We start from the raw sequence: 27,837 nt of genomic DNA, 5'->3' as shown, positions 1-27,837 counted from the left end.
TTGGTGGCAATTAAAAAATGCATAAATGAGGCATAAAGCCACATTAGTGTGATTAAAGAAACATAAGTTTAAATCAAAAACAACTTCATTCTACCACTATAACACTTTTACTCTTCATATTTCCTCCTTTATAACTGATGAAAATTAATTAATTTCACTTTCACCTTTTTAATTTGTTGATTCAATATCAGTTTATAAATGAATACAGTGTAAAGTATTGATTCAATATTAGTTCATATATGAATATTAATACAGTGTAAAGCTCAGTGCTATAACATTACAATGGGCTGATGCATTATTCAGCTCAGTGAACCGGGCTCAGTGCGCCCCCCAGTGGTAAAAATGAACGGTCAGCTATTCCTGTCACCATCTCCAAAATGCAATATTAAATATGTTGATTTGATTTCATCATTCTTGGTGTTTTATTATTAACCAATACTTTATTCCCAAGTTATTTCATCGCACTAAAAGGATAAAAATAACTATTAATAATTATTTTATTAGATTTTTTTTCATAGTTAAAGACAAACAAAGTTTGGGGCAAAGAAAACTCTTAAGATGCATATATATGTATTTGTATAGTATATTTGCATATTTATATTTCTTACAATATGTACAAATAAATACCAACATGAACCAATAAACTCAAACATTGCATGAATATTTATATTTTGTATTAAAATCATGTTGCAGATGTGAACAACCTGTCTATGGACTTCAGAGAAACAATAAAGATCAATATCAATGCAGGTGGAGACATTTTACTGTTCATGTGGACCCAACTTTTACAGCTTGTTTTTGCTGCGGCACCACATCAAAGGACTCTGACTGATAAACAGGATCCAACACATCATCAGTTCAGGCCAGAATATCAGAGCAAACATTTCAGGATTCATTTTGACGAAGGTCCCTTCAGTCCATAAGACGGATGTTTGTTTTGCAGACAGTTTCCCTGATGGAGTTGTGTTGGTGTATCTCCGTCTTCAGATGGAGATCCAGAAGGAACAGATATTGTTCCTGTGGAGATAAGGAGCAGCTTTATTGCACTGACTTTATTACACCATGTGAAATGCACGTGGACACAACTACACACGCTGCACAAATATAGTAAAGAAATGGATGCATGAAAGTCAAGGAAAGGAATATTATGTCTGTTTAAAATTGTATAGTGTCAATTGATTGCCAAACATTTAAGATTCAGATTTCCTGATGTTAGAAGCCTTTGAACATATAAATAAAAATCTTGTGACAGTTATCTGTGAGTGGAAAAGTCTGAAAGCGTCACGTGTGTGCCCGGCTCTACCTGCAGTATTGTGTGGCACACTCGGACTGATCTCTGCAGCTGGCCCCGACGGCCTTCATGCTGTTCCAACGCCACAACAGAGATCGCTTTGTCCGCACGATCAAACCATTCCAGTCTTCAGGCAGAGGCAGGCAAGAGACCTTCAAAATCAAACATAAGACCCTTTAGGAGCTCATGATGACCCTCATGATACAGTATGATATTAAAATCACAAACTGCAGACATGGAAAAGAATCTGCTCTGTATATGAACTTACCTGGACGGCACAGATCAACGACAGAAGAGCTGTAAGAACAATGATTTTCTCCTGAAGAGTCCTCATGCTGGATGCAGGTCCTTAGAGAGATGCAGGCCTGGTGTGCTGCCCCATGCCACTTGTATTTAAGTCTTTAATCGGGTCGGGGAGGAGTTAACCTGTGACAGATTTTACAGATTCATTCTGAGGGCTGAAGTTTGGCAGAAAAAGTGACCTGAAGTCAAAGCCAACTATGCAGACGTCTCTGCCTGGTGGTAGTTATCAGTTTTATAAAGACAACAGAGGTTTATCTCCAGGGAGCCAAAGTACACTTTACCCTGGTAATTGAGGGCAATTCCACGTCGGAGGTGTCGAACTGAAACCTTAACATAGGTCATGAGCTGCAGACATTCTCGCTTTGACCTCATGCCTGGAGCCTCCATTCATGCGAGATGTGCACTCAGAGAGCGATCACCTCCACCAAGGCCCCACAGACCCTTCAAGAAACCACATTTAAATTCATCCAAATAAATACAAGATTTTTATTTGGATCTGCACCCAAATGCAAACATTTATAAATACTAGTCTCCTGAACAGGTCCGATTTTTTAAAAATCAAGATCCATCCACTTTCCTGCCGAGTTAGACGAGATGGAGACGGTCTACAGCCATGAGACAATTAGCTTAGCCGAGCATGCAGTGGAAACAAGACTTTCAAAATGCTCCACTAACTATTAGTTCTATTAGATGATTCATCTGTATAAATCAATAGGTGTGTGTGTATAATTATTTCAACACAAATTTCCGATATCTGCAGACTCGTCATAAAGCTGCAGACCAAGAGTAAAAAGGTGACGATACGGTACCTTATCAAGTCGTGTCACTTTTGATGCAACGTCCGGAAATAGGAAACACACCCGCATAGATTTAATGAATCACACAGTTTATTGAAGTAGTGACGAGACATTGTGCAAAGTGATAGATATGTGACCTGTTAGGAGTAAACTGTTATTACATACCGAGTTAAATATGTAGAAGCAGAAGTGTAAACATGATCTTTAACGTACAAGACAAACGTCACAACATGAGACAAGCTTGACAGAGGTGCGTGTTGAACAACGGTTAAAAACAGTACATTATAAAGGACATTCTGTATAGTGCTGGACAGAAAATCCATTATATGTGTGTGTGTGTGTATATATATATATATATATATATATAATAGCCAAATAAAAACTAAGCCTTTCCCCTGAAACCTTTAAATGAAGCAATGTGATAAAATGTCTAGAAAGTGCAGACATTAACCACACAAACCATAGACCATGCCTAGTGGTTTTGAAAAAACATTATGAAATGGCATTTGGCAAACGTTTATCAGTAGTGTCTCTAGCAGGAAGCGGTTTATACACTGACTTTAACATAATATCAGTAGAATGAAAAATCACACATTCATGCCAACATGTTGGAATTAGTGGGTGAAACTACGAGGATATTCCATCACGAGATGAGACAAACTGAGCCTTTATTTACCGCTAATGTTGAAGTAATACTATTTGGCTGTCGGAGTATTTACATGTTGATTATTGTGTTTTCACTGAAAGCTACGATCAAGAACTTGTTTTCAAAATGAAACTCATCTGGTTCACGTAGAACTGCAGACACGTCTCAACAAAAAACATCCAACTGAACTTTCTCCAGACATCAAACTCCTTTGATATCAACATGACACTGGATCTAATTTAGAATTTGTCTGAGGATTTAATCTGTTCAGGTTTAAAATCCCATACTTATAAATAAAATCAAAAACACTCAATTAAAGAACCTAATATATAAAAAAGGGATTTAAGCATCATCACTAATTAAAACATTAGTTCCAACCGAGCAACAAACAACACAAAAGACTTCTTAAACCATTGATTAAAATAATACAGGAATCCTATTTTACAATGGAAACTGTGAAACTGTTACTGGGGGGTTAATGGTTAAAACCCTTAGAGCCGCTGAACTGTTGAAATGTTGTGAATTATACTGAGAACATGGCAGCTGTCGTCTTTTCACTTGCAGTTTGGTGCTATGATGAGAGCAGCGGCTCTCGTTCAGCAGCAGTGCTCTGAAAAATAAAAAACAGACAAAAGACGGTTAACGCCGATCAAAACCAGATTCTTTCATTACTGTTCTCTGCTGAGTTTTGTCCACATCAACCCGATAGTGATGCAGCACTAAAGGTTATTCCCTCTCTAGGTATTTATATCTGACCGGGATTACATTTTAATTTTCTCTCTCCCACAGTTTGTGCTTTTCCCTCTGTCATCATCCTGCTAGTATCTCTGACTCCAAACCTGGAGGATCCAGATCTGCCACCACAGCTCAACTATTGCTCTGTTTTAAATCAATTTAAATGGAATATTAGAGGGCAGTTTTCACTTCTTTCAAGTTGCTATGTCACAAACTGATTCATGTCAAACACTCACCTCAGGGACCTTGAGTCGACACATTAATAACATGAAGATTCCACCCAGAATGATGCCAAGACCAATCAGCATGAATGGAATGTTCACCACCACATTCTGCTCCACGGCAATCGCCCGCAACTTCAAGACTGACGTGTCGTCAAGGACGACGCTCTGAGACGGGAACAGACAACATCAAAAACACCTCATCAGTCTCAACGGCCATTAGATCCAGAGCAGATGAAGCAAACATTTAAATTTTAAAAGACAAAATCATGTACAGTGTGTATTGAAAAACGAGAGTAATTAAACTCTAATAAAGAATTGATGTGTGTGTGTGTGTGTGTGTGTGTGTGTGTGTGTGTGTGTGTGTGTGTGTGTGGCCCACCTCATTTAGGTAAACCACAGGAAAGACCACTGTCCTCACGTTTCCTGTTTGACTGAAAAAATTAAAGAATTCACAATGTTTACCTCCAATATTTATTGACAATGTTCCTGTGAGTAATTTTAAGTTAAAAATAAAAAATGCCATGAAAGTGATATTCAGAAAACAAATGGTGGCTGTATGCATCACATTATAGTGAACATTACATTTTTCTACATGATATTTGACATCTGCTGTTTCCTCCTTCAGATTCCGGGCAGATGCATAACAAGTGAGTCTCCACTGTCCAAAAGTCCATTCACACTGATGATGGTGGCATAATTGCTTTACACTTATCTTACTGGCAAACCTCCCCACGCGTAGGTCGTCATCGAGCCATTACGGCTTCCTTCTGAGTTAAAGTGTTGATGGTTTCTATTAAAAAAAGAAGCTGTATTTCAATTGCTAAGAGGATGGTGATGAAACCCATGAGGTGATTACCTGAAGGCGGGAATTTGCTCGACATACACGTTGATCTGGAGCCGCTTTGCCGCCTGCAGAATGATTCCTGTCAGCTGCAAAACAGAATGAGACTGTCAGGAACAAAAAGGTTTAATGGGAACTCAACAGTGGTGATACGTGTGCAGAACTAACATCAGACTGGTGGATCAATAGTTATTCCTCATCATAGTGCATTCAGTACTTCAACAACAACATATACAGAGATACTCAGTATTATTTCCAAGATCATTAAGTTGCAAATATTTATCAGTAAATGAGTTTTCAAGCATATATTCAATGTGACTGTTGTAACAGGAATGTGCCTGCGTACATCTTTATTGTAGGTGGTGTGAAAATCACAGCCCTGGTGTTGGTAATTGATTTAGTTTGCTAATACACATGAATATGATCAACCCTGGATTTATGACATGCTTAAAAGAACTTTGATCTGTCGCTGTGATCTCATAGTTGCATCATTAAAATATTGGAAGGAGCATAAACAGTCAAAACAGCAGCTTGTTTACTGGGTTCAAAGACTCTCGAAATTGTTCCATGTGTTGTTTAAAAAAGAAAAAATGAATAAACCATTCCTGAAACATTTCACCCTCCTTTATATTCCTGCAACACAATCCATTTCTTAAAATTTAGTTTGACTGAACAATGCCTGTGTCAATAATAAAACAAAGCAAGCACTGCATTACTGCTAAAGTCTTTGACCTCAAGTTTTTTATAACTGCACAAACATTTGAGACTTGGTCAGTTTCATGCCACATTCAAAGTTGTGTCATATTCAGGAGCAGAAATATAAATTGTTAAACATTTTGTCACAACGGTCAATATCTTCATTCATGTCTGTGGATGTTGACCGGTGGTGGATGATACCACCACTCACACAAAATACTGCAAAACCAAAGTGAAAATGTATTTTGCACTAAGGTGTTTGATGCGTCACAGAATATGTGATTGTACTTCTCTCACACATATACTACATTTTAATAGGTAGTTTACGGATTTAAAGATTTGCTTTTCAACTGGTGATGTATTCACAGGTTTAAAATTCTTATAATTCCACACCAGTGAGTAGATATCTGGCTAGATGTCGTTCTCCTAAAATGTTTTTTATGATTTTCTGTATCTCAGATTTACCACAGGCTAAACTAAGTGATTATTACACAGGATAAGAGCTGTTGAAGCGTCTCTCTGATGGCAGCCGATTTAATTTTTAACCACTTTTTACAGACGCTTTCACCATCTAGTGGTAGATGAATGTAACTGTCACAAAAACAGATTTCAAACCATCTCTCTACTCCACTGCAACTCATTTTGACTGTAAAATAGTTTAACAAAATAAAAGGCTTAGATAAACAGAGGTTAAACAAATGAAGTGTTTCAGTTGAGCTTCCTACCGGATTGATATCGATGAACGTCTCGTGGTACTCCTTCTTAGGCACCATGCCAAATACATCCTTTATAATTTTCTCATCTGCCTGGTAGAAGTGTGGTGAGGACATAATGATGGGAGCTCCTAAACACAGAAAACAAATTCAGATAAACAACAGCACTGGCCAAACCCCTGGACTACATTTGCCTTAGTGACACAACGAAACCTTGTTCTGTTTTGTATTTTTCATGTACCTTGTTTGCACACACTGACATTCAGCAGCCCGGAGCCCAGGCATTTTCCAGCAGGGACACAGAAGCCGGCATTTGCTGGGTTCACGGTCATATTGGCAAAAACCTCGCTGGGGGGAACGAAGCGATACCCGTTGACCCCCTTCACGGTCACATCCCCCTCATACAAGGCGTAAAGAGACCTTGGAAACAGAGTCAGATGCTGGTTAATCTTTGCAGGCACAAATACATTCCATGAAGCTGAAAGTGCAACAAAAGTGTGTGTGTGTGGGGGGGTTGTACTCATTTTCTACAGATCTGTGGTGAGCTGATTTACTAAAAACCTGATTACATCCCAACTGCCTCAGAAACTGTAACCCTTCTGTGACGTGCACCTGCTTCACTCAGTTTTGACATATGAAAGAGAGCTGATATTAGTTTCTTTAAGCAGCTCCAAACAGGTATCATCGTAACAGTGACCTCATTAAAGAGGCTAATACTGACCAGCCAGGCCAAACTGGTGCGCTCAATCCAATATCCAGACCTGAATAATACAGGGGGACGGCTTAGGGAGACATTCTTGCGAGTGAAGCTGCTGTACAACTCAAGCCAGGTAGATACGGAAAACCAGAAAAACAATGGTCAGCAATAGAGGAAGCAAAACCCCACAACTAACTGAAGTCACGTTCATATTGACCACTGTGAAAAAGAGGATTTAAGGCTGAGTGGTGCTTAATAGACACAAAACAAACATGAAGAAATAACATAACGTCCAAATCTAAATCCCTTTCAGAGTAAACTAGCCTCACTTCTGCTTTAGGGGACTTTACGTTTAAGAAAACATTCAGCAGCCACCAAGACGCCCATCAAAAACATTTGGGGGTAATACTGTGTATAACAATGAAATCGACATCTGAACATTCTCATCAGATGAATATATGTAATGGTTTGGTGAGTGCTGAGTAACACTGGTGAACACACAGCACTTGGCAGTTGTGTAAAAGTGTCCACCTTCTAAAGTGCAGTTTTCTGTCTGCACTTGTCCAAGACATTGTAATGTGAGCTGCACTGTGCTACACTGTCTCTGAGACATATGCTTGTAGCTTGTTTTTGCCGATCACAGGCATGTGCAGTGGAAAATAGTCATTAATATGTGACCCAACATCCCAACAAGAACCCAGATATCATTTCAGAAATGTTTGTCCGAAGCCGGCTGAGTCAGGAATCCACATTGTATCACCCACCTGCACAGGTCGGAGGTGAACATGTAGAGGGTCTCGTTCTTGGTGAGGACTGGGTGGAAAAACGCTCCGTTGGTTCCATTGATCATGTTGCACTCATCAGACGTCCACCAGTTCAACGAGCTGTAGGCATGCACAATAAAACTCTGATGTAAGTTCTCTTATTGCATCAGTTTTTCATTTATATATTGTGCATTTAAAAACATGGGTGTTGCAGGAATTACGTCGGCCCCAGCACTCAAACAGTTCATCACTTTTTGTTTTGCAGTATGATTGAATGACTGCTCACCAATGTGTTGTCATAAATAAGTTTTAAAGCTGTGTCAGGTTGATATTACGTGATGGGAAGCTTAGCCAAAGCTGCTGCTGCTTTTGCTGAACAGTCGTCCTTTGTATGTTAAAGGAATCGTTCAATATTTCGGTCTTTGTGCTGAACTTTACTATCCACCTGTAGGTCTGTTTTTAAATGACAGATAAAGGACGAGAGTAGCATCGATCATTAAACTTTACTGACGGAGAGACAACAGAAGAATGTGAAACGCGTGAAAGACTGAGATGAAAGAAAGATCTGCGAGGGTAGAGAAAGACGATGGACTCTGCTGTGAATTTGTGAGATTAAAAACCTCTGAGGAGAGACTGTGAAAGACTTGATGAACGTAAATAATCATTTCATCGACTGATGTGTCAAAGGCATTGAAGAACTAACAGGACACTCACCTTGTGCTTTCTTAATCTCATCAACCAGAGTGAAACGAGCCTTGATCACGTGATACAACCAGGTGCTCACCACACGTTTAAATTCCATGTGATCAATGAATCCTATTGTTTGTATAGAGTGATAGATAATTCTATCATTTTCTCCTGGAGGAGAGTGGATTGAGTGATTACCTTTCCCCGTTCCACGTGTCCACTCTAGAAAAGTCCTTGTAGTTTTGCCGTCCAGTGAAGAAAACATAATCACCATCGTTGGAGGCATTGCTCTAGAAAGAAAATGAATAAAGCCAAGAGTGAAAAGCTGTTCTCATTGTTTAAAACAGTTATTATTGTTATTTCTTTTGTATACAAAAATGTCCTGAAACCTTGGAGAAGAGTCCGAAAACAACATCCACTTCAGGTCTTACAAGGTGGAGGGCTTTGAGCAGGGGGTCCTCGTATCCCCACAGCAGCTCCCCTACTGTGCGGGTGGTGAACAGTTCTTCACCAGTGGACTTCATGTAGGCGGAGATGACATTTGCTTCAAAAGCACTGTCCTTGACCGAATCCATCACCGTCTACAAGGAGGGAGGAAGAAGAGGAGTATAGTTAGAAAAATATGACTAAATACAACCATATTATGCTGTGATGTACTAACATATAATCTAGTTAAACACTGGTTTCTGCAGCTCACCATGGCAGGGATGTTGACTGTCCGGATGAGCTCACTCTCTGGACCTCGGGACATGTTCGGCTGGAATATGTAGGTTTTAGTGTTGACTGCTGCTACTTTCGTGTCGTTGTCCAGGAAGTTGACTTGCTCCATCGGTCGATACTCCCTGTGTGGGAAAACCGAACAGTCAACTGGGTGATTCTAAGTATTATTAGTTTGCAATGACAACGAGCTCAAAGTTCAGATCCAAATAAAAATCGGGGTCTAGTGAATTTAAATATGGTTTCGTGAGGGGAGAACATGTGTTGGGCATTGGCGGAGGAATGCGTTCTACTGAGTGCCATTCTATTTTGTCCTAAATCAATCTGTCTGTGGATTTTACAAATATTTAACCAGTGAAAAATGTTAACAAGATCTTGTGACAAAATCTTGCGGTATTCGAATATTCAGAAAAAAATGGGGCTTTCCATTTCGTGAAAAGTACAAATTTTGTGTTTGAAAATGATATTGAATATCCGATTTAACTATAGTGTAATGCATTGGAGCAGAGGTTATTTTCCTTACTGCCTAAACAATTGTTGAGCAATAGTGACAACTTACATCAACACTTTTTTTGACAATTTAGCTTCCTCTGTTCACTCTTGTTAGGAGGCGACATCTTGAGTGCAATAGTTTTAGTTTTCTCTCCTCTGGGGCCGAGTGTCTCTATTCCTATTGTAACGTCTGCACTTCTGTTTTATTGAATAGACGAATAGTGAACAAAAACTGAAGCTTTGCTCCTCTTCCACTTTCACCTGTATGTATACGGTCCAATCTCCACCACAGCAGGTCTGTCCCCATCCAGCACCTCCAGGGGATTGGTCACATTAAAGAAGTAAAACTGCATGTAGATCGGTGCCGGTGGATTTTCCCAGGCCTCAAACGTTTCTGTTCCATTCTCCAAAACTACTTTCTATGGGGGACAAAGGTCAGTAGGGTTATTTTTATTGTGCAACAGAACAGACAGACCATCTTGTGCTGACTAAGGTGTCCTCACATCATATGACACATTTGTCATATGATGACGGATGTCACTGCAGCACTGTATCAGCTTTGTTCCGACTTTATCTATAGAAGAGTTGGCTCACAAAACTAAGACTAGTGAAAGTCCTTGATATTTTTGACTCTATTTCCCTCTCAGAACTACCTTATCTCAGAAGTCATGTTTGGTAAAGTCAATGGTTTTGGGCCTTGATATCTTGAACAGTATTTATTTAGGTAGTGAACTTTGTAGGTTGAAAGACAAACATGTTCTTGTTATAACTGGACCATTAAAAGGTTGTACTGCAGCGCACCTATTGGTTTTGTGTAAAGCTGGAGATTTGGAAAGAGAAACCTCATATTTCCTAAGTGAGATTGGAATTAGGGGCAAAATAAACATTTATGGCACCAATATGATACCACACCTTGTTTTAGTATTGATTTCATTGTGTTCATTTGTGGTGGAGACCTCACATATTGGCATATATGTTAGAAAAGGCTTTTAAATGACTTTGAATTACAGAAAACACGTTTGTCTTCAATCCTATAAAGTTTGCAGAGACTGGGAGCAACAGTTATACCACATGTTGAATGACTCAGACATTTTTAAAGCTATGAACATGAATCATCTAGGGCAGAAAAATATGACCTCATAGGATTGGAACAGGGATATTTTACTGGCATTGGTTTTGGGACCCATTTATAATATAAACAATATCTGGCTTTAAATAAACCAAACCAGTGATCATGTGTAATTACTCCATCGTATGTGATTTAGGTAGCATGTGTATCTGTGGCTTCATGTTATATTGTGTATTGATGGTAGGTATAAAGCACATTCATTATCCATTTATAAATATGATAGATCATTTTATATTATTTCAGTTTAGCTTGTACAACTGGCTATAGAGACAGCAAATGAAAATCAGCTTGTACAACCAACTGGCTGATTTACAGTATTTTATCTGCTGATTAATGAGAACTCTCCCTCTTAAATAAATAAATAAATGGACCCAATTGGATTTTGCTGATCAAATACTTGATTTTAGAGTTAAGACGCATAACTAGTCCTCCTCCATGTTGTTTCTGACTGTACAGATACAGCTGCTCACACATGTTTAGCTCAACGAGTCTGGAATTCATTTGTATGTGAGTCAAAGGTAAAACGTTCAGGAGCTGCTCGACCACATTTTTCTTAATAGTGAAACTCAAATCAGGGAAATGAAACTGAGCCAGTGTCTCTGCTGTTTGGCCAATTCTAATAAATAATCTAGCATTAGCAACACGATCAGCACAATAACACCTGTTTACTGTGGTTGACGCCTGTTGTTTGAATCTGAAGCTGAAAACTGCGACACTCACCTTTTTGACCATCGACTGCACAAAATGTGGGAACACGTTAGAAAGCACCAAAGCGATTCCAGCGATTAAAAACAACATAGAAAAGACTCCGGTGGAGTAGATGCAACATGATTTGAGGAGCATGATGAGACAGCAGGAAGATCAGTGACACACACACACACACAGCTTTCTGTAAGAGCTTCCTCTGTGTGTGTGTCTGTCTGAGTGTTTGTGTGTGTGTTGTGTTTGTTTTCATCCCAGGAACTTGCTCAACGAAGCGAAGACACACTTCCGGAACGAAACACTCCCCCTACACCACTTCCGGTTTCCTCGACAGTCGCCTGCTCTCTGAAGCATGAAGTAAACCCCATTCACACGTCATACGATGTATTGTAAATACAACATGTAAGTTATATGATGTTGATATGTTACGGTGCTCTAACACACAGCTGCAGTTAGATAACATGGTCATTTTCTACATTAGCTGCTTGTTTCAGACAAAATGCGGCGGGATATCTATCTTGCACATAAATAATCTTTGTTTTCGATCACATGACAGTAACCTCAGTAATAAGACCTCAGTCGACCCCTTTCTGGATTATTTTATATCATATAAAGGCTAAGAAACATTGATATACATATAATACAAAGTATGTTTACACGAGATGAACATCAGGATTTAATTCACTAGTAAATGCACTAAATTGAACATTTAAAACCATAATTGGTTGCAAATGTGACCCAAAAGTTTGTAGACAGGATCTACGAGAAAATATAGAACTATCACCTTCAGTAAATGTTTATATCAACACAGAAACCATGCTAATTGAATGACATTCCGTCCCTCATGAAATGTATGTGTGCAATGTCTGCATTCTATATAGGTTTCAACATAACAGAGTAAATCTATAGATTGAAAAGAAGTGAAATATTTTATAACATATGCAAATAGCCCATGTTACTATGTTTCTATTCTATTACAATTTTGAAATGTGTGGAGTTACTTTTAGAACATTGTATTATCTATTACATGCATTATTAATTGAACAAAACCATAATGTAGTAAATATAGAAGTTCACTTTTAGTTTTAACTGACTCTTCCTCTTTAATCTCCTATTTTGTATCATTTTCTATCTGCCTGACGTCATTGTAAATATGCCCACCATGATTTTAAAGTTTAATGACATGCATTCTCCACGAGATGTCGCTGTCTTAACATTAAGGGGACAATGCCACCGCCTACTTGCTTTGCTGCTTTATAAACTGGAGTCATTGTACTTGTTGAGTCATAATTTCATATAAAACTGGCCACACCTCAACTAAGATGACTAACCAGTGATATTTGTCTATGTTTCCCTGTCATTTCCCTTTCATCCGGCTGATTACACAGAACTCATTTGAGAGACAGAGCTGCTATACTCATTAATACTAACAAATATTATGATATCTGTCAGGTTACTGTTTGTAATAGACCACAAGCTGTACATGAATGATATACACTAAATAGACTTAAACATGGTCAATTTACTCAGTTAGAATATTTACTTTGAATGAATAGTTTGTGTTTTCTGACACACAAACAGTGAGGGAGCCTGGGTTGATTATCTCAGCTTCTCAAATAGCATCAGTGTTACAACATTACAGCTCAGACACGTTCTTACCTGCATTGATAAGTTTCATTGCAGAACTGTTGAGACATCAGCCCATAAAATCCACACGACTTGTCTGACTGGCAGTTTCACAACTTAACAGAGGACAAACACTGATACACAACAAGTCCAGGTATCATGTTACTGGTGAGACAAGACAGGCTGTAAAAACTGCTAATTAATGTCTCCTGTGGATCTGGGGGAGCTCGGTCAAGTCTGAGATGCATTATGGGAAATGTAGGATCTGAAGAAATGTCTCAAAACAAGGACAACTACATAGAGACCCAAAACAACAAAACAACTATAACAACTCAAAACAACCTCACAAAGACACAAAACAACAACTAGTGACACAAAACTACTTTACTCGAGAAAACCAACCAGAAGTGGCAAAACTACAAATAGACTCAAACAAGTCTGTTCCCTTTGTCCCATCATTCAACCAATGACGTAGGAGAGACTTACTTTTAGATGAAAAATAAACTTAATACTATATATTAGTTTTCGATAGAGAGGAATAGATGAGGGTTCATGATCCAAACATGCACATTGTGGTGAGTTAACGATAACACCTTTAAAATGGTTTCTACTCTGGATCCCTGTCCTGACTGTGTGGGTTTGAGGGAAATGTCCCTTTAACCAGAACATGAATGGAGGAACACTGGAGGTCACGAGAGCTCTGGGGGGAGTGACGTCACTTTCCTAAACCTGGGCAACGGCCCCTGAGAGAGAGAGAGAGAGAGAGAGAGAGAGAGAGAGAGAGAGAGAGAGAGAGAGAGAGAGAGAGAGGAAAGAGAAAGGGAGAAAGGGAGAAAGGGAGGGAGACGAGGGAGAGAGAGAGAGAGAGAGAGAGAGTAAGAGGAAGAGAGAGAGAGAGAGGAGAAAGGGAGAAAGGGAGAAAGGGAGGGAGACGGGGAGAGAGAGAGAGAGAGAGAGGGAGAGGGAGAGTAAGAGGAAGGGAAAGAGAGTTAGACAGAGAGTTAGAGGGAGGGAGAGAGGGCGAGAGACACACATACACACACAGAGATAGAGAAAGAGAGAGAGCGAGAGAGTTAGAGGGAGGGAGAGGGAGAGAGAGAGAGAGAGTCAGTCCACGAACAGCTCAACTTTTGAATGTGTGCGAGCCGAGCTGAGTCGAGCCGGGTCAGCGTTGAAGCTCCGGACCGGGCGCCCTGTGTTTGCTCCCCCGCCCTGTGCACCTCCTGCTCGGCGTAGCTCTCACCAGCGGCTCGCTGCCTTCTCACCGGTTCGGCAGCAGCTAATGTGTTTTCAGCTCAGAAAGCGGCGGTGAGTCCTGCGTGTGTCCCGCTCTCCTGCTGCTCTAACCCGGGTAAGACGAACCCCCTCTGGTCCCACGTCCTGCTCCCTGCATTGATTTCATGTTTTATTTTCTAGAAGCTTCACAAGCGACACATTTAACAAGTAGCTGGTGCGCGGTCCCGCGGCGCTGTTACAAAGGGTTCAATCTGATATTCAAGTGTTTTGTGTACAACGATGCAGGTCGCGCGCGTTTCATAGTTTCTGTGCTGAACGAGCTGCAGCCTTTTCTCTGGTTTATTCACTTTCATACTTCATGTACACGCGCGACTTTCACTGTCTGAGGAGCTGATGAAAACATGCAGGTAACTAGTGGCTGTTTGCTGCTGTGGAGCCAGTGTAGTGGCTCCTGCCTCACTCACTTCACTAGTTTGCTTTCTTTCCGCTACATTTACATTTGTATTATTACCGTTAACTTCTGATATCTATAGAGATGTTCTACCTCTTCTTGTTTATGGTTTTGAACTAGTATGCAAAGCCTCGTCACTTATGGACTGCTGCTATTTCCCGTTATATTTGAATAATGTGCTAGGACATGTATTCATGTGTTGCCACAGGAGTTAAGTGTCCTTGGTGTTATTGACAATCAATAACCGATCATTATCACTATTGCATTATTGTTTTTTATTTAACTTGTTCAAGTATTTTTCTTCTGTGTGAACTTATTAATGAGCAGAGAATGACAAACACTTGATCAACAGCAAAACACAAATGTGAGGTATATCAGTTATGTGTTACTCCTCCTCACTGTGTTTGCACACCTCTTAAGCATTATATCCATATTGGACTTTTGTTATATTGCTATTGATGATTATATTGCAATAGTTATTGCCTTATTACCTTAAAAAATCTCAAACTCAATTCTCATTGTAACGTATGGTTTGCTAAACCTTTTCTGAATACAAACATTTGAAAAGTATTTTCCCTTTAGGACCAAACTACCAGCCCTCATGGTAATAAGTCTAAATGTTACACTTTCAGTTGAAATACAAGCAGACAGTTAGGACCAATAATGAAGTAAGTAGGTTAATTGTGGCTGGAACTCTCGCCGGGGACCAGGAATGAAGAAACTAGAAAATTCTAAAGGCAGTGTAAATATACAGTCACCAGACATCCCCAAGGGTTCTGTGGTGATTTGAAACATCCCTGTAGGAAACGATCCAAAGCTGGATACCATTTCCAGAAACAGGTTTAAATTAGAAATGCATGTGTTTTAGTGCATTCCTAAAAAAGTATCTATTATTACCTTTAACTAAGTTCCCCATAATTCCTACAGCTTGAGTTTAGAGTGTTGTGATCAAACTCATTATGAAAACAATCAAACTTTTAATGAGCAGCATATTTCAGTTTTTATCAGAAAAACCAGACCATGGTCACTTCCTGCTGCTGCTGCTCTGCACATTTACTGATATTGACTGTAACTTGTGTGCGGTGTCCCAACACGGTGCAGAAGTCAGGTAGTTTGGTCTCTTCAGAAACTCTAAATCTCATGTGAACATGGAGTAAACATCGCTGGGGCCGAGTTTAAACATCTGGATTTCTTTTTTCTTCACAGCCTTGACTGTGTGATAGAGTGAGTGACTGCATGGACCGGACTGAACATGAAGAGCCTTAAAGCCAAGTTTAGGAAAACTGATGTAAGTACTGTAACATATGTTCATGGCTGTATGCAAAGTGTGTGCACACGCGTCTCCTGTGCGTGTGCACGGCTACATTGGCTGAGTCAGTGTCTGTGTATGTATGGCATGAGCAGGGGCAGATGATTTATGATCGAGCTTCTTAACCGTGGGATCAGCAGCGCCCAGTGGCTTGTTGATGTTTTGCTGTTTGTTTAAGAAAAGAAAAATAGTTTGGGAAAGTAAAATAAATGTAGTTTAACGATAGTGTCTAATCCATTCAGAACTCCCATATTTTAAAATCATGCCATGCTCAATTTCACATGACAACTTGTCGGTTGTCATGAGCCGAAAAACAGGGTCACAAGGTTGACAAACCACGATTTGTGGTGATAGCGATATGACACAGACTTTCATACAGACAGACAACACAGAAACCGCACACCTCATGTTGAGTCACTCTGAAAGTTTTTTTTTTATCAATCCTACCACGACCACAAATATATATTTGCACTCTGACTCGGTACTGTCCCAGAGGAGGATTGGATCCAGTCGATTATGACTCAGTCTTTAGGGAAGAGTTCCTCCATGTTGGTTCAGTCAATCACTCGGTCACAGCCTAAGATACTCTGCACTCACAGGAAGTGAGGCGTCTCCGCAGCATCTGACTCATCTGTTGTCACGGTGACCATAATGACACAGAGTTTAATGCCAGACAGGAAAAGTCTGGAGGTTTGCCGGATGACTGGGATACGTTTCAGGGGATTGAGGGAGTGTCACAAGACTTCAGGGGGGAAATGGAGTGTAGAATGCAAAGTAAAGAAGACACTCGTTTAATGTCGACAGTTTCCACGAAATTAAGAGCGTGTGGCGGGGCAGGATGGCGAGCTCCGGTTAAATAGCATGCTGAGACTAGAGAGAGAGAGAGAGAGACTGTCCCACAGAGGAATAATTAAGTGGAATACATGCTTTTACTCAATTATAGCCTCAACATACTTCATTGCAAGGCATAAACAGAGCATGGATTATTATAGAGAGCAAGACTTCTGCACTAAAACTCTTTCATAAAGGAACAGAAAACCGAAACTGCAATTTTGCATGCGCCTATGTCCTGATATTAGTAAATGATTGCAAGTTCAGTCAGCTATGTAGCATAACACAAAAGCGTCCATTGTTCTGGAAAATTTTTAGTCCAGGATTGGCCCGCAAAAGGTCAAAATCATTCCTCCTCACTGAGCAAAAACGGTTTGGGGGCTGTTTCACCTTTTACTTTCAAGTCAAAAGCTGCATCGTCACAGTAAAAGTTGTTTGAGATTGATGCTCCCTGAGTGAAATGCTCGTCTGCGCTAAAGTAGCCGGCTGTAGGCAGTTCTGAGAGAAGAAAGAGGAGCGGTGGATGTGAATGTTGCTTAGAAACACGACTGAAGCCATTTGCAGTCACGCATGCCTTTGCAGAGTTCACACCCACATACATTGTCGCAGTTGGACGGCTTGGAATCGCTCATCATTTTTCACTTCATCTTTTAATTGTAATAAATTCCCTGTACATCAAGTTTCATGCAAAAAGTCCATCTTCCAAATCGATACTACAGCCTCTCTGTATGTATGTCATGCTGCGTTTGCATTGATTATGTCCTATAATTAACGATGTGTTTCTCTCCTGCTGCATGTGTCTAAAGAACTATGTTACAGATAAAGTAGTCGCACAACTATGTTTGCAGAGGAAACCTGGCTAAAACCATGCCACTATTATTCTGCATACCTAATGATTAAAATAATGTTCACGATCAAGCATGGCAAAAAAAAAAGCCAGAATGTTTATCCGTAGAGCCAAGAGTCATTCCATTGCTTTTTATAGAAACCCAGAACAACCGTAATAGAAAGAAAATATCTCTTAGGTTCTATTTTAGGCCGAGTGTGTCAGTGACAGATTACCAAGGAATGTTTCCCCCCCCAAAAACAGCCCTTCAGTCTTTTCTTTTACAAAATAACAGAAACTTAATACCCTTGTAAATAGTTTTTAATGAAGTCATGACATTGTCAGATAATGTGTAATGGACTATATGTTTTAGTGTTGAATCTTTGCTAAGTGCTTCAAATGCTAAAAGCATAAGGGAGCGGGGGTCTTAAGTCAAACACCTCTGCAGCAAGAGGCCTAAATAAAAGTGTGAAAAATGAGACTGAGAACAGAATAGGATGTGTTTTTACTGTAATACGATACTAAATGTAGAGCTGACTGATAAGGCAAAAATAATAAAACCCTCACTGTATATTTTTCAAATTTATGGATGGTTCATGATTTAAATGTTCCAAAGCTAGAGACCACAACATAGTTCAAGAATGAATAAAAAAAACACTGTTTTATTTAAAGTTCCCAGTAAATCCATCCCAGTGAACCACCAATACCAAAGCCCTGGATCCAACTATGTAGAATGCAGCCAATAATGACTATATTTACATGGACCAATAGTCTGACTCTTACTCTGAATAAGACTCTGATTATGTTGTTTACATGAGTTGCTATGAGAATATCCCATCCATATTCCTGTTTACACGCTACGGAGCATAATCTGTTTACGACTCATGTCAACATTACGTCCTACTACCTATTTACCAGGGCATGCATCATCAAGCAGTTGCTTATTGTCTTATCCAATAGGATGTTATGATGCAATTAAGAAGTAGACATGTTATTGTTGCTCATTCCGTGTATGACCTTATTTGTGTAAAGGAAATATACTGTTTATGTGGCAGCCTTATTCAGACTATTGTCTTTAATACCGGAATATTGGCGTCCATGTACATGTGTCTAATGCCTGAACTGCTCTGACATGTCGTAATGTCTGTAAAGCCTTAAATCTCAGCTACATGGTTCACACCACGCAAACACTTCACCTGTTCAACATCACCTGGCTCACACAGGCTTCTTTACACCAAAGCACAGTGCAGATACACATACATAATTTTTAAACTGTATTTCGTACTTCATGAATTTTTCAAACCTGAGAAATAATTCATGATGAACAGCAGACATTGTGTAACAGTTTCTGTACAAGACGTCTTCAAATTAATGCAGTTGTATAATGACATTTTGGGTTTAATCAATAAACTCAGGTAGGATAATAGTACCAAAGAGATACAGAATATAAATACACCTGATTGGCCTTTATACCATTAGCTATAAAACGTCTGCTGATATTCACATGAGCAACTGTATGCACTGATTAACAAAAGGAAACTGTCAATGTACTTAAGGCACTAACACAACCAACCATTAACTAAGTCAATATGTGCCATCATGGATTTAATAACCCTGACGTCGTACACTACATTTAGGTTTGATAAAAACAGACATTTCATCCAATTTATTTTTACCTTACCAATGTGTTTAATTGTCTGAAATGTGTCTGGCCGTGCAAATTTTACAGCCAGTCAGACTCAGCAGAACGTGTCACCAGGTTAAGTAGATTGGCTTTAATCAAACACTGCACTGTGAATGCACTGTTAGGCTAAGTAGTGTGAAAAGGCCGCCTACAGTAAACGTGCTTTCCAATCTCAATATTAAAGAGAATTACTGCCGCACAAAGGATTAACACAGAACAGCTGAATTGTGTGATTTTTCTCACAGATTACACAGCAGTGGTTATAGAGTAATAAAAGAGATCCGTGCACTGCAGGAACAACAGTGCTGCGTTATCAAAATCTGTGAGCAGGTGTGTAGGTAGTTATGCAAGGTCAAAGTGAATCAGCGGAATTCTTTCAAGTGTGTGTGTGTGTGTGTGTGTCCAAGCACGTGTGTGTTCTGACATACTTGCAGGTCTGTCTGCTCGACTCTGTGCGAGCGTTTCTGTCTTTTTCTGCTGGATTATTTCTCTGGAATAGATTATTGACATTTTGGTTTTGTGGATCAATTCAGATAATCCTATTTGGCCAAACAGTAATTATAACAGTGAGTATAATGAAGGAGGGCGTTGTGTTAGCAGTGTTAAAGACAAGCAGACGGTGTAATCTGGTTTCTGGGAATGGGTTTGGCAAACAGACACAGACAGATTTACAGGCTTCAGATGTGTCTGAACAGTCAACTGTCATAAATGCTTCGGCTATCCTCTACACGGATGATGTCGATAAGAATGGCTCTTTTTTTATTGTGCTCAAATCACACCTCATTGATTCAATTTCTATTCAGCTCAATCACTTTCACTTATTTATTTATTTTGACACATAAAGCGATTTTTCTACAAACCCTTGTTTCCATAGATGCTAAAGATCCCAAATGTGAAATGTTGTTTAAACACAAGCATTTGTACAACAGCTTTGCCTTGAAATACAATAAGACTTTGTGTTTTGTTAGATTTAGTTGCAATGGGACTATATTCAGTTCCAGCTTTCAGGACTTTTCTATATGTAATGCTACAAATATCGACTAATAACTAAAAAATAATTGAGTTTCACTAAGCAGCTCTAAAGACTTTACTATAATACATTACATACAGTGAAGCAATGGAAACACCATTCTGTCATATAGAAAAAATGTTTTTCTTGAGGGTGTCTTGAAACAAACTTAATCTCAGAACAGTCATGTGTAATTAGAGGAATCTTAATTAAATCTCGCAGTGCGTGTCGACCCTTTGAGACCACGCTCACAACTCGGTCCCTGCTGTTTGAGCAGAGCTGCTCTAAATGACTTAATTTACTTACACTATTATCTTACTCTCAGCCCTTTACCACCATCCCCCAGGCACATTAGTGGCTGCGCTACGTGCACACACACACACAGAGTTACACGTACCCAGTCTTTGTTTATTATCATCTCTGTTTTCTATTGTTGACAGCGGTTCTGGTACTAAACCCTCAACCAGCCCTTCATACTGTCGCTGTATTAAACCTCCTCCTGCAGCTGCTAGACTAAGCAGGATTACTGAAGGCACACACACACACACACACACACACACACACACACACACACACACACACACACACACACACACACACACACACACACACACACACACACACACACACACACACACACACACACACACACACACACACACTCCCCCTATCATCCACTCTGTGTCTAATTGATGTGTGGATTACGCTGTCTCCTCTCACTCCACACAGCTGTTTCATGGCTCCAGTTCATCCAGACTACGTGACACTGGAGACTAAACTGCGGGTTTACTGTTTACAGCATCTTTGGCACCTATAGGATCTGAATGGAGCTGTGTAAATATTGGAGGAACAGAGTCCTGCTTATCAAACGTTGTAAAATGTGTCTGCTGGAGCAGCTCCTCAGAGGGAATCACATGCTGATCATCTGAACGCATTTCTGAGAAAATGCCCTGAGCACAGTTCGGTTGACATTAAGTTACAATATTCCCTTGGCTTCTTAGTACGTCAGGGAATATTTAGCCATTAGAGAAAAATGTTACACCCTACTTTTTCCATAACAGTTGAAACATAGCTCAGCCACAATATAAAAATCATTATATAGTAACCTAATAATGTAGCAGTCCATCAATTATAGGTTTCCTTTAAACTGAGGCGCAGCCTGAAGTATCTCCACTTGGCTCTGTTTTATTTGGCCCCAGACTGACGTGGTTTGGCATGGAATGGTTTCTTCTGGCTGGGTGTAGCGAAAGGATATTAGTACTGAGAGGGACAGTAAAACCTCAGGAGCAGCCCATAGCATTAATCTGGTAGAGAGGAGGTGGAGGAAGGGTGTGTGTCAGTCTGTGTTGGCCCTTGTCAGCAGGAGATAGTTTGAGGGATTACTACGATTCTGTTCACACTCACTACAGACACTAAATTCAGATTTTGTGTCCAGAACCAGGGTGTAATTCAGTGTCAACACATGTAAAAAGTCTATAGGCTAGAACAGAGAAGGAAAATCTGTCTAAGAGAGTCAAGCTGTTGCCTTCCCGTCATCCAATGACATGAATGGAAACGGAGCTTTGATTAATTGATTAGCTGATTGACAGAAAATCAATGTACACTTATTTTGCCCATTGATATAATCTCATTTTAAACAGTCTTGTTTTAGCTTCTCAAATGTGGAGATTTTAAACTGAATATATTTGGGTTTTGTTGGTTGGACTTTGATCAGATTTAAGACATTTAAACCATACCCTAAGTACAATACCAGTACTGATTTAGTATAAATTGATTATTCATATAATTGTAGTATCACATTTGCAAACCTGCCTCAGGTCTGTTGGTGAGATGTTGTGCGAGGTTCAATGTGCTTCCTTCCTTAGTCTGTGTTGGTTTCAAGCACTTTTCACAAAAAGGTCCTGTGGTGTTTGTGGGTTTGCCCCTCGCTGTCTGGTATGTAAACGTAATGATTCCATATTCCATATTTCAGTTGGCAAGAGCACTTGGGTTTGCAATCATAGACTTGGTGGAATTTGAACGCTGCACACACACACACAGCGCTGCTGCTGCTCATTGACGTAACTCAGGAAATACAGCACTCATTAAAACACTGGCGATCTTCCAGTACAGCTACAAGTAAAATGTGGTATTGTACCATTTTTAACAGCAGGGTATTGTGATTTCTTTCTAGTATCAGTGCAAGTCTTATGATAGTGTTTGTAGTAGTCTTCATGCTTACAGTAGCATGGTGTGTGTGTGTGTGTATGTGTGTGTGTGTGTGTGTATGTGTGTATGTCCAGTCTAGTTAGCTGTGATCACTGTGTTTGTAGTCCTAAAGGTTCACACCCTTGATTTTGACCACATGAACCTTCTCCATGAATCTTTAAAAATAAGTCTGAATAACACTTGAAATAGTTAAATTAAATCCACGTCTGGGCAAAGGAAAATGGTTTAGAGTCTGTGTAACCATGGGTCCAATTAAAGCAGGAACTGCTGGTGGTATCTCTCCATTCCTTATCGCCTGTGTAATGAACTGCCAGATACAGCCCTGGAACCTGCTCATACACTAAGCAGTGAGCATGGTGAAGTGTAATCCTTGTGTCTGTGCATGTGTTTGCATGCTCATTTTTGTGTGGGTGTGTGTTTGTGCATGGGCTTGTTTGTTTGCTGCATGTGTCAGGACACCGCTGCTGATTTGTGTTTATGAAAATTTCTTTGTGGAGAGATACTTATCAAGTTGCAGTGTGGGAAGACTCACTGCACTGACACGTCTGTTGACATGGTTCAAGCCACAGACTAAAAAGATGGACGACATGACAGTTCTCCATCGCCCCCTGGTGGCTGCCTGCAGAATAGGTCATAAACACAACCCCCCTATGTTAACAGATAGGACATGAACTAAAAGTCAAAGTACACATTAATTTAAATTTTCTCCAAGATGTTTTCTGTCATTGTATGGCGCTATTTGTATCCGGGATATTTTTGCTTTTATTTAATGCAATGGGTGGAAGTGGAGATGCGTCGTCCATCTTTATATTCAGTCCATCGCTGAGACCTACATGTAGACGTCGCAATGATGTAAGACACAACTAATCACTGATAATGATGGCAGCACCAGAAAGATGGACAGAAGCAGATAAGATGAATGAGGAATAGTTAGTTCTAAGCAACAGGGGAGGAGTGGTAAAGACTAAGGAGAGAGCAGAGACACAGGAAGACGTAATGAGGGACAAGAGCTGAATAAAGGAAGAGATGATTAAAAGACTAAGATAAAGGAGGAGAGATTGTGGATGATGGGAAGAAAGCGACCCAGAGAGAAACCCCATTTGTGTAAGGAGGGCGGGCGGCACCCCCCCTGCTCGGTTCAGACTGGTTGTTTGGTTTGGCCTTCTCCGAACAACTGGAACAATATTCACGCTAGGAGATGGATAGAGGGAGGGTTAAACTCAGTTCACCTGAAAAAACTATGAGAACTTTCCTTCACGAGACACTTTTGGCGTTGCACTGCGGTGATTTGCTGCTCACTTCCGAGAACTGTTCCCACTCGTTTGTTGGCCTACATGTGTTTTTACTTCTGTCTAATGATTTAAGTGATGGAAGTGAAAGACAGCTTTATGGATACAGCTTTAAAGTCAAGTAGCCAGATGAACACGGTTTCCTTTTTTCAGGTTTGTTGTACAAAATTGTCAAAAATGACCATGGAGCTCAACAATGGTCAATGAGGCCTTTTTACTCTTCTTTAAGTCCTTCTTTCCCCGACTGCGTGTGAGCATCTTTGAGCTGCCTGCCCTTTCTGAACTGAACTGAGCGGTACAGTATATTTTTGCCTTACTCCACTGACTTTATGACCAGCCCTCCAGTGTAATGAGGCTGGTCGCTTTCCAAGTCCAGCCGTGTTTATTTATAGGGCAGGAAAGGCTATTTGTGTCAGGAGGAAGTGTTGCATGAGGGCTGTTTTTTTACTGGAGGTCATCTTACACCCATAAATGACCCAATGCTGGACTTTTGCATCAATCTTTTATCTTTAAAATAACTTTTCAATGACAAGAAGAATGTAAGAACACATATTTCAAGGGTTACAGCAGCAGACCTGAATACAAAATTGCTGAAATGTAGCTTGTGCTCACATTTTCTATGAATGAGTCCATGAGTACAATGGCTTTGTTTTCTTAGAGTCATGGTGGCCTCGTAGTATTTTTGTAACGACACAAGTTGTTTATAAGAGGAGCACAAGAGAGGCACTAAAATGAGAAGTAATTAGTGGGGTCAAAGGGAAATGTTTGGAGTAAAGTTAGAATAATGTGAGTTTTTCAAGGGCTGATACTGAAGTGAAGTGAGGGCAGGGCAGGCTGATGGAGGACGTGATGACAGTTTAGTTGTTTTCTTTTTCCTCTTTGTGAAATTTAAGTGGAAAGGCTCCCCATGTCTATCTGTTAAATACAATGGAATTCCACTGCTGTTTGAAGAATTTTAGGGCAAAGTGATCAAATTTGAAGAAAAACATCAAATCACCATCAATAATAATAAACACAATTAAAGGAAGGCTAAAAAAAAGGACTGCAATAACGACTTTAACTTTAACTTTTCAAATTTATTGGTTTACAGTCGTCAATCAGTTGTGTATTCTTTAAACTCCATGATTGTCTGAGTGCGGCTCGAGCTGCTATATTCGGTCTGAACACACCCAACCGAGCCAGAGAGAGCTCGAAGTTGTCCCCGAATTCAGGCACGTGCATTTTAAAGAATCAAGCAGATGACCGAACCCAAATATCATTTCAAAACTTTTGTCCGAATCCAGGCCGACTCGTCCCAATTAGCTCAATGTATGTGTAATGCACATACATTGAGAATATATTTACTGTACCAATGTTTGCAAATTTTTTGATAGAAAAATAGGATTCTTTATTTATCCCCAAGGGAAAATTGCAGCGTCAAAGTCAACAGTGCACAAGTACAAATTGTAAAAATTGCAGTTATTCTAAAACAAAGTTGCCAAATAAGAGAAATGTTGTAAATATGTTGCATTATATAAACGTGTGGTCCAGTATTGTGAAACACGTAACAGCATGTTTCATTATGAGAGCCACCATCTGGCCTTTGTTTAGCAGTCGTGTCTACTAACTCTCTTATTCTGGGTTTCAGAGTCCAGTAAACTATTGTGGTGTGTGTGTGTGTGTGATCTGTGTTTGTGCTCCGGAGGGCAGTAAGCAGTTTCAGCTGTGGCCCAAGAGAAAGGATGTATTGTTTGAGGACAACTGAGCATCTGCTTTGTTGCAGATAAGGGGTTTGAAGTTAACAGCCACTGGTGATCAAAAGGCTCTGATATTGTCGATGTGTCAAACTCTCTTTCCTTCACTATTTCTTTTCCTTCTTTCTTGGCCTGTACATTGTTCAGCCTTCCATCCTCTCCCCTCCTTCCTGTCTGTGGTGCCCTCCCATGTCTCTCAAACAAAGAATATTTATGCAATGTGAATGGAAAGTGTTATTTCCCTCTGGAGTTCAATCTGTGTTGTTTGTGGGTCTTACCTCCCATCTAACCTACTTTTCTTTATGCATTTATTCAGCTTGATCTCTAATCTCTGCATGTAATAACACAGACAACAGAAAAGACAAATCTACTTTAGTGTGTGAAAATCTGTATTTTCATTTTAATAATCCTGTTTTTTGTCCTTTCCTCTCCATGTTTGAGCCTACGTTAGTCCCTCTGTGAGTTATCTTTAGCCTGAATGCTTCCTCACATCTATTTCCCCTGTTCTTTTCTTGGCTGTTTTTTGTTTTTCTTGCCCTGCGAGCAGCCGGACCACATTGCTCGGTCTTGTCTGTCCGACGCTTCAGTCCAGAGCGAGATTTCCTGACAAATACTGGAGAGACCACCATGAACATTGTGAGGGATATCTTTCATTCCCAGATTATGACTACAAGTCATGTTGGTGCTGCAGCCAGATCAAGTTTTCCTTGAAATAAGACTTTAATCCACAACAAGTCATCTGGAAAAGTCATTCTCAGATTTCCATGAAATTTGCCATGGATATGCATGATCATTTTTCTAATCTTCAGACTTCCTGTTGAAGGATTTACTTCACATGTGTTTTCTTTTTTTGTTTCACCTGAGTTCACATGTGCACAGATTTGAGCTCTTGGTTTATTTGCTTAATGAGTTCAAGCTTAACTAAGTTTGACTACTTTATATGTTGAATATAAGCGTTTGCATTGGAGTATACAGTCAATCCTGATGATTACCAAGACAAACACCTTTTTATCTATAGATCAACAAAGATGTTATTTTGTTGTCTTTATTTTGGAGGAGAATACCTAAGGTTTTCTTAAACAAATGTTTTTTTTCTCTTAAACTCTGTCTGCTACGAGTGACCGAGCTCTACAAACATACAGAACCTAATACAGGAATGACTGTTTCCCGATCTTGGTTTGTTTTTCCTCCGGAGAACTGAGAGAGTTCAGAGAAACAGAAAAAACACTGAGCAGAAATGTTTATGCAGCGACCATTAGATTAACACACTTGATGCACATCTGTTTTCTTTGTAATTTAGCCTGAGACGGAAGGAATGACTCCATGTTTGAAGCTGTGATTCCATAATTTGTTTTCAAGACTTCACAAATAAAGACAAGTTTAGCACCTGGGAGGAGAGGAGGGGTCCAAAGGAAAGACGGAGGTTAAAATATAACTTTAAACCATTGCACAGGATATGATAGGTAGTAGAAGGTCTCATATATACCACTCCAATGTTTCTTTGTCTCTCAGCGTGTCTTATTGCTCCTTGCTCTCTCGTCCTTGTCCTTGCAGCCAGTCTCAAACCTGCACAAACAGGAAACACTTAGTGTTATCAGTGAACCATTTATGTGTCATTGTAAGTGTCAGGCTTAAGACAGAGGGAACAAACATTACGGTCCACACCCTGATCCCATTGTAAACACTCTTATCAGAAACACCTCCAGGTTCTAGACAGAACCTGGAGGAGAGGCAGCCGGACAGACGAGGAAACAGAAACGAAAGCAGGGCAGGAAGTGAGATCCATTTCACAAAGACATTGGACTTTATTAGTTAATAATCTCAGGATTAGTGACCCTATGACTTGCAGTTGGTACAACATAATGTGGGCTAAGCCTATAGTTTTCAGTACAAGCAGATATTGTCCAAAGTCATTTAGAGTTCATGTGTCGTGTGCTTGTTACCTCTGAGGTTATGTTTTCATTGCCGTTTGTCTGTCTGTTACCAGGATTACAAAAAAGCTGCTGAACAGATTTGAGAGAAACTTGGTGGAAGGGTGGGGGTGGGGGGTGGGGGGGATGGGCCAAGGAAGAACTCATCAATGTTTGGAGCGGGTTTGATTCAGAAGGCAGATCCAGGAATGTTTTTTACACTTTCTTGAACATGGTGAGAAATGCCTTTAGCCTTGGTGGAAGTATGCAGACTCCGAGCTACCTTCTAGT

At 39.9% G+C, this 27,837-nt stretch overlaps 2 protein-coding genes across 4 annotated transcripts in view; one reads left to right on the top strand and one right to left on the bottom strand.

Annotated features, from left to right (window-relative positions):
* Nucleotides 1-2,463: 2,463 nt before the first annotated feature.
* On the bottom strand, nucleotides 2,464-13,214 carry scarb2c (scavenger receptor class B, member 2c). Of its 2 annotated transcripts, none has more exons than XM_035184676.2 (12): nucleotides 13,094-13,214; nucleotides 9,865-10,022; nucleotides 9,092-9,236; nucleotides 8,784-8,975; nucleotides 8,593-8,684; nucleotides 7,708-7,827; nucleotides 6,488-6,666; nucleotides 6,259-6,377; nucleotides 4,853-4,926; nucleotides 4,376-4,427; nucleotides 4,009-4,161; nucleotides 2,464-3,647 (listed from the first exon to the last, which is right to left on the bottom strand). In XM_035184676.2, exons 1-12 carry the CDS (start codon nucleotides 13,097-13,099, stop codon nucleotides 3,609-3,611), a joined length of 1,329 nt encoding a protein of 442 aa, XP_035040567.1. In that variant the 5' UTR covers nucleotides 13,100-13,214; the 3' UTR covers nucleotides 2,464-3,608. The 2 variants fall into 2 exon arrangements, with proteins under 2 accessions (XP_035040567.1, XP_035040565.1); XM_035184674.2 differs by lacking the exon at nucleotides 13,094-13,214 and adding an exon at nucleotides 11,453-11,689.
* An 863-nt stretch (nucleotides 13,215-14,077) lies between these two features.
* The window catches only part of rai14 (retinoic acid induced 14), a 34,572-nt gene continuing 20,812 nt past the window's right edge, over nucleotides 14,078-27,837 (top strand). Inside the window, exons 1-2 of one of the 2 annotated variants that reach the window (XM_047344360.1) lie at nucleotides 14,078-14,368; nucleotides 15,954-16,035. In XM_047344360.1, the coding sequence (XP_047200316.1) occupies nucleotides 16,000-16,035 (36 nt within the window). In that variant the 5' untranslated portion in view covers nucleotides 14,078-14,368; nucleotides 15,954-15,999. Of the gene's footprint in view, nucleotides 14,412-15,953; nucleotides 16,036-27,837 lie in introns of both variants that reach the window. The other variant, XM_047344359.1, reaches the window with a different exon arrangement.

The sequence above is a fragment of the Hippoglossus stenolepis genome, chromosome 18, assembly GCF_022539355.2.
Source record: "Hippoglossus stenolepis isolate QCI-W04-F060 chromosome 18, HSTE1.2, whole genome shotgun sequence".
Lineage (NCBI taxonomy): Eukaryota > Metazoa > Chordata > Actinopteri > Pleuronectiformes > Pleuronectidae > Hippoglossus > Hippoglossus stenolepis.
The sequence above is the reverse complement of the archived record's forward strand: the minus strand, read 5'-3'. Positions and strand labels throughout refer to the sequence as shown.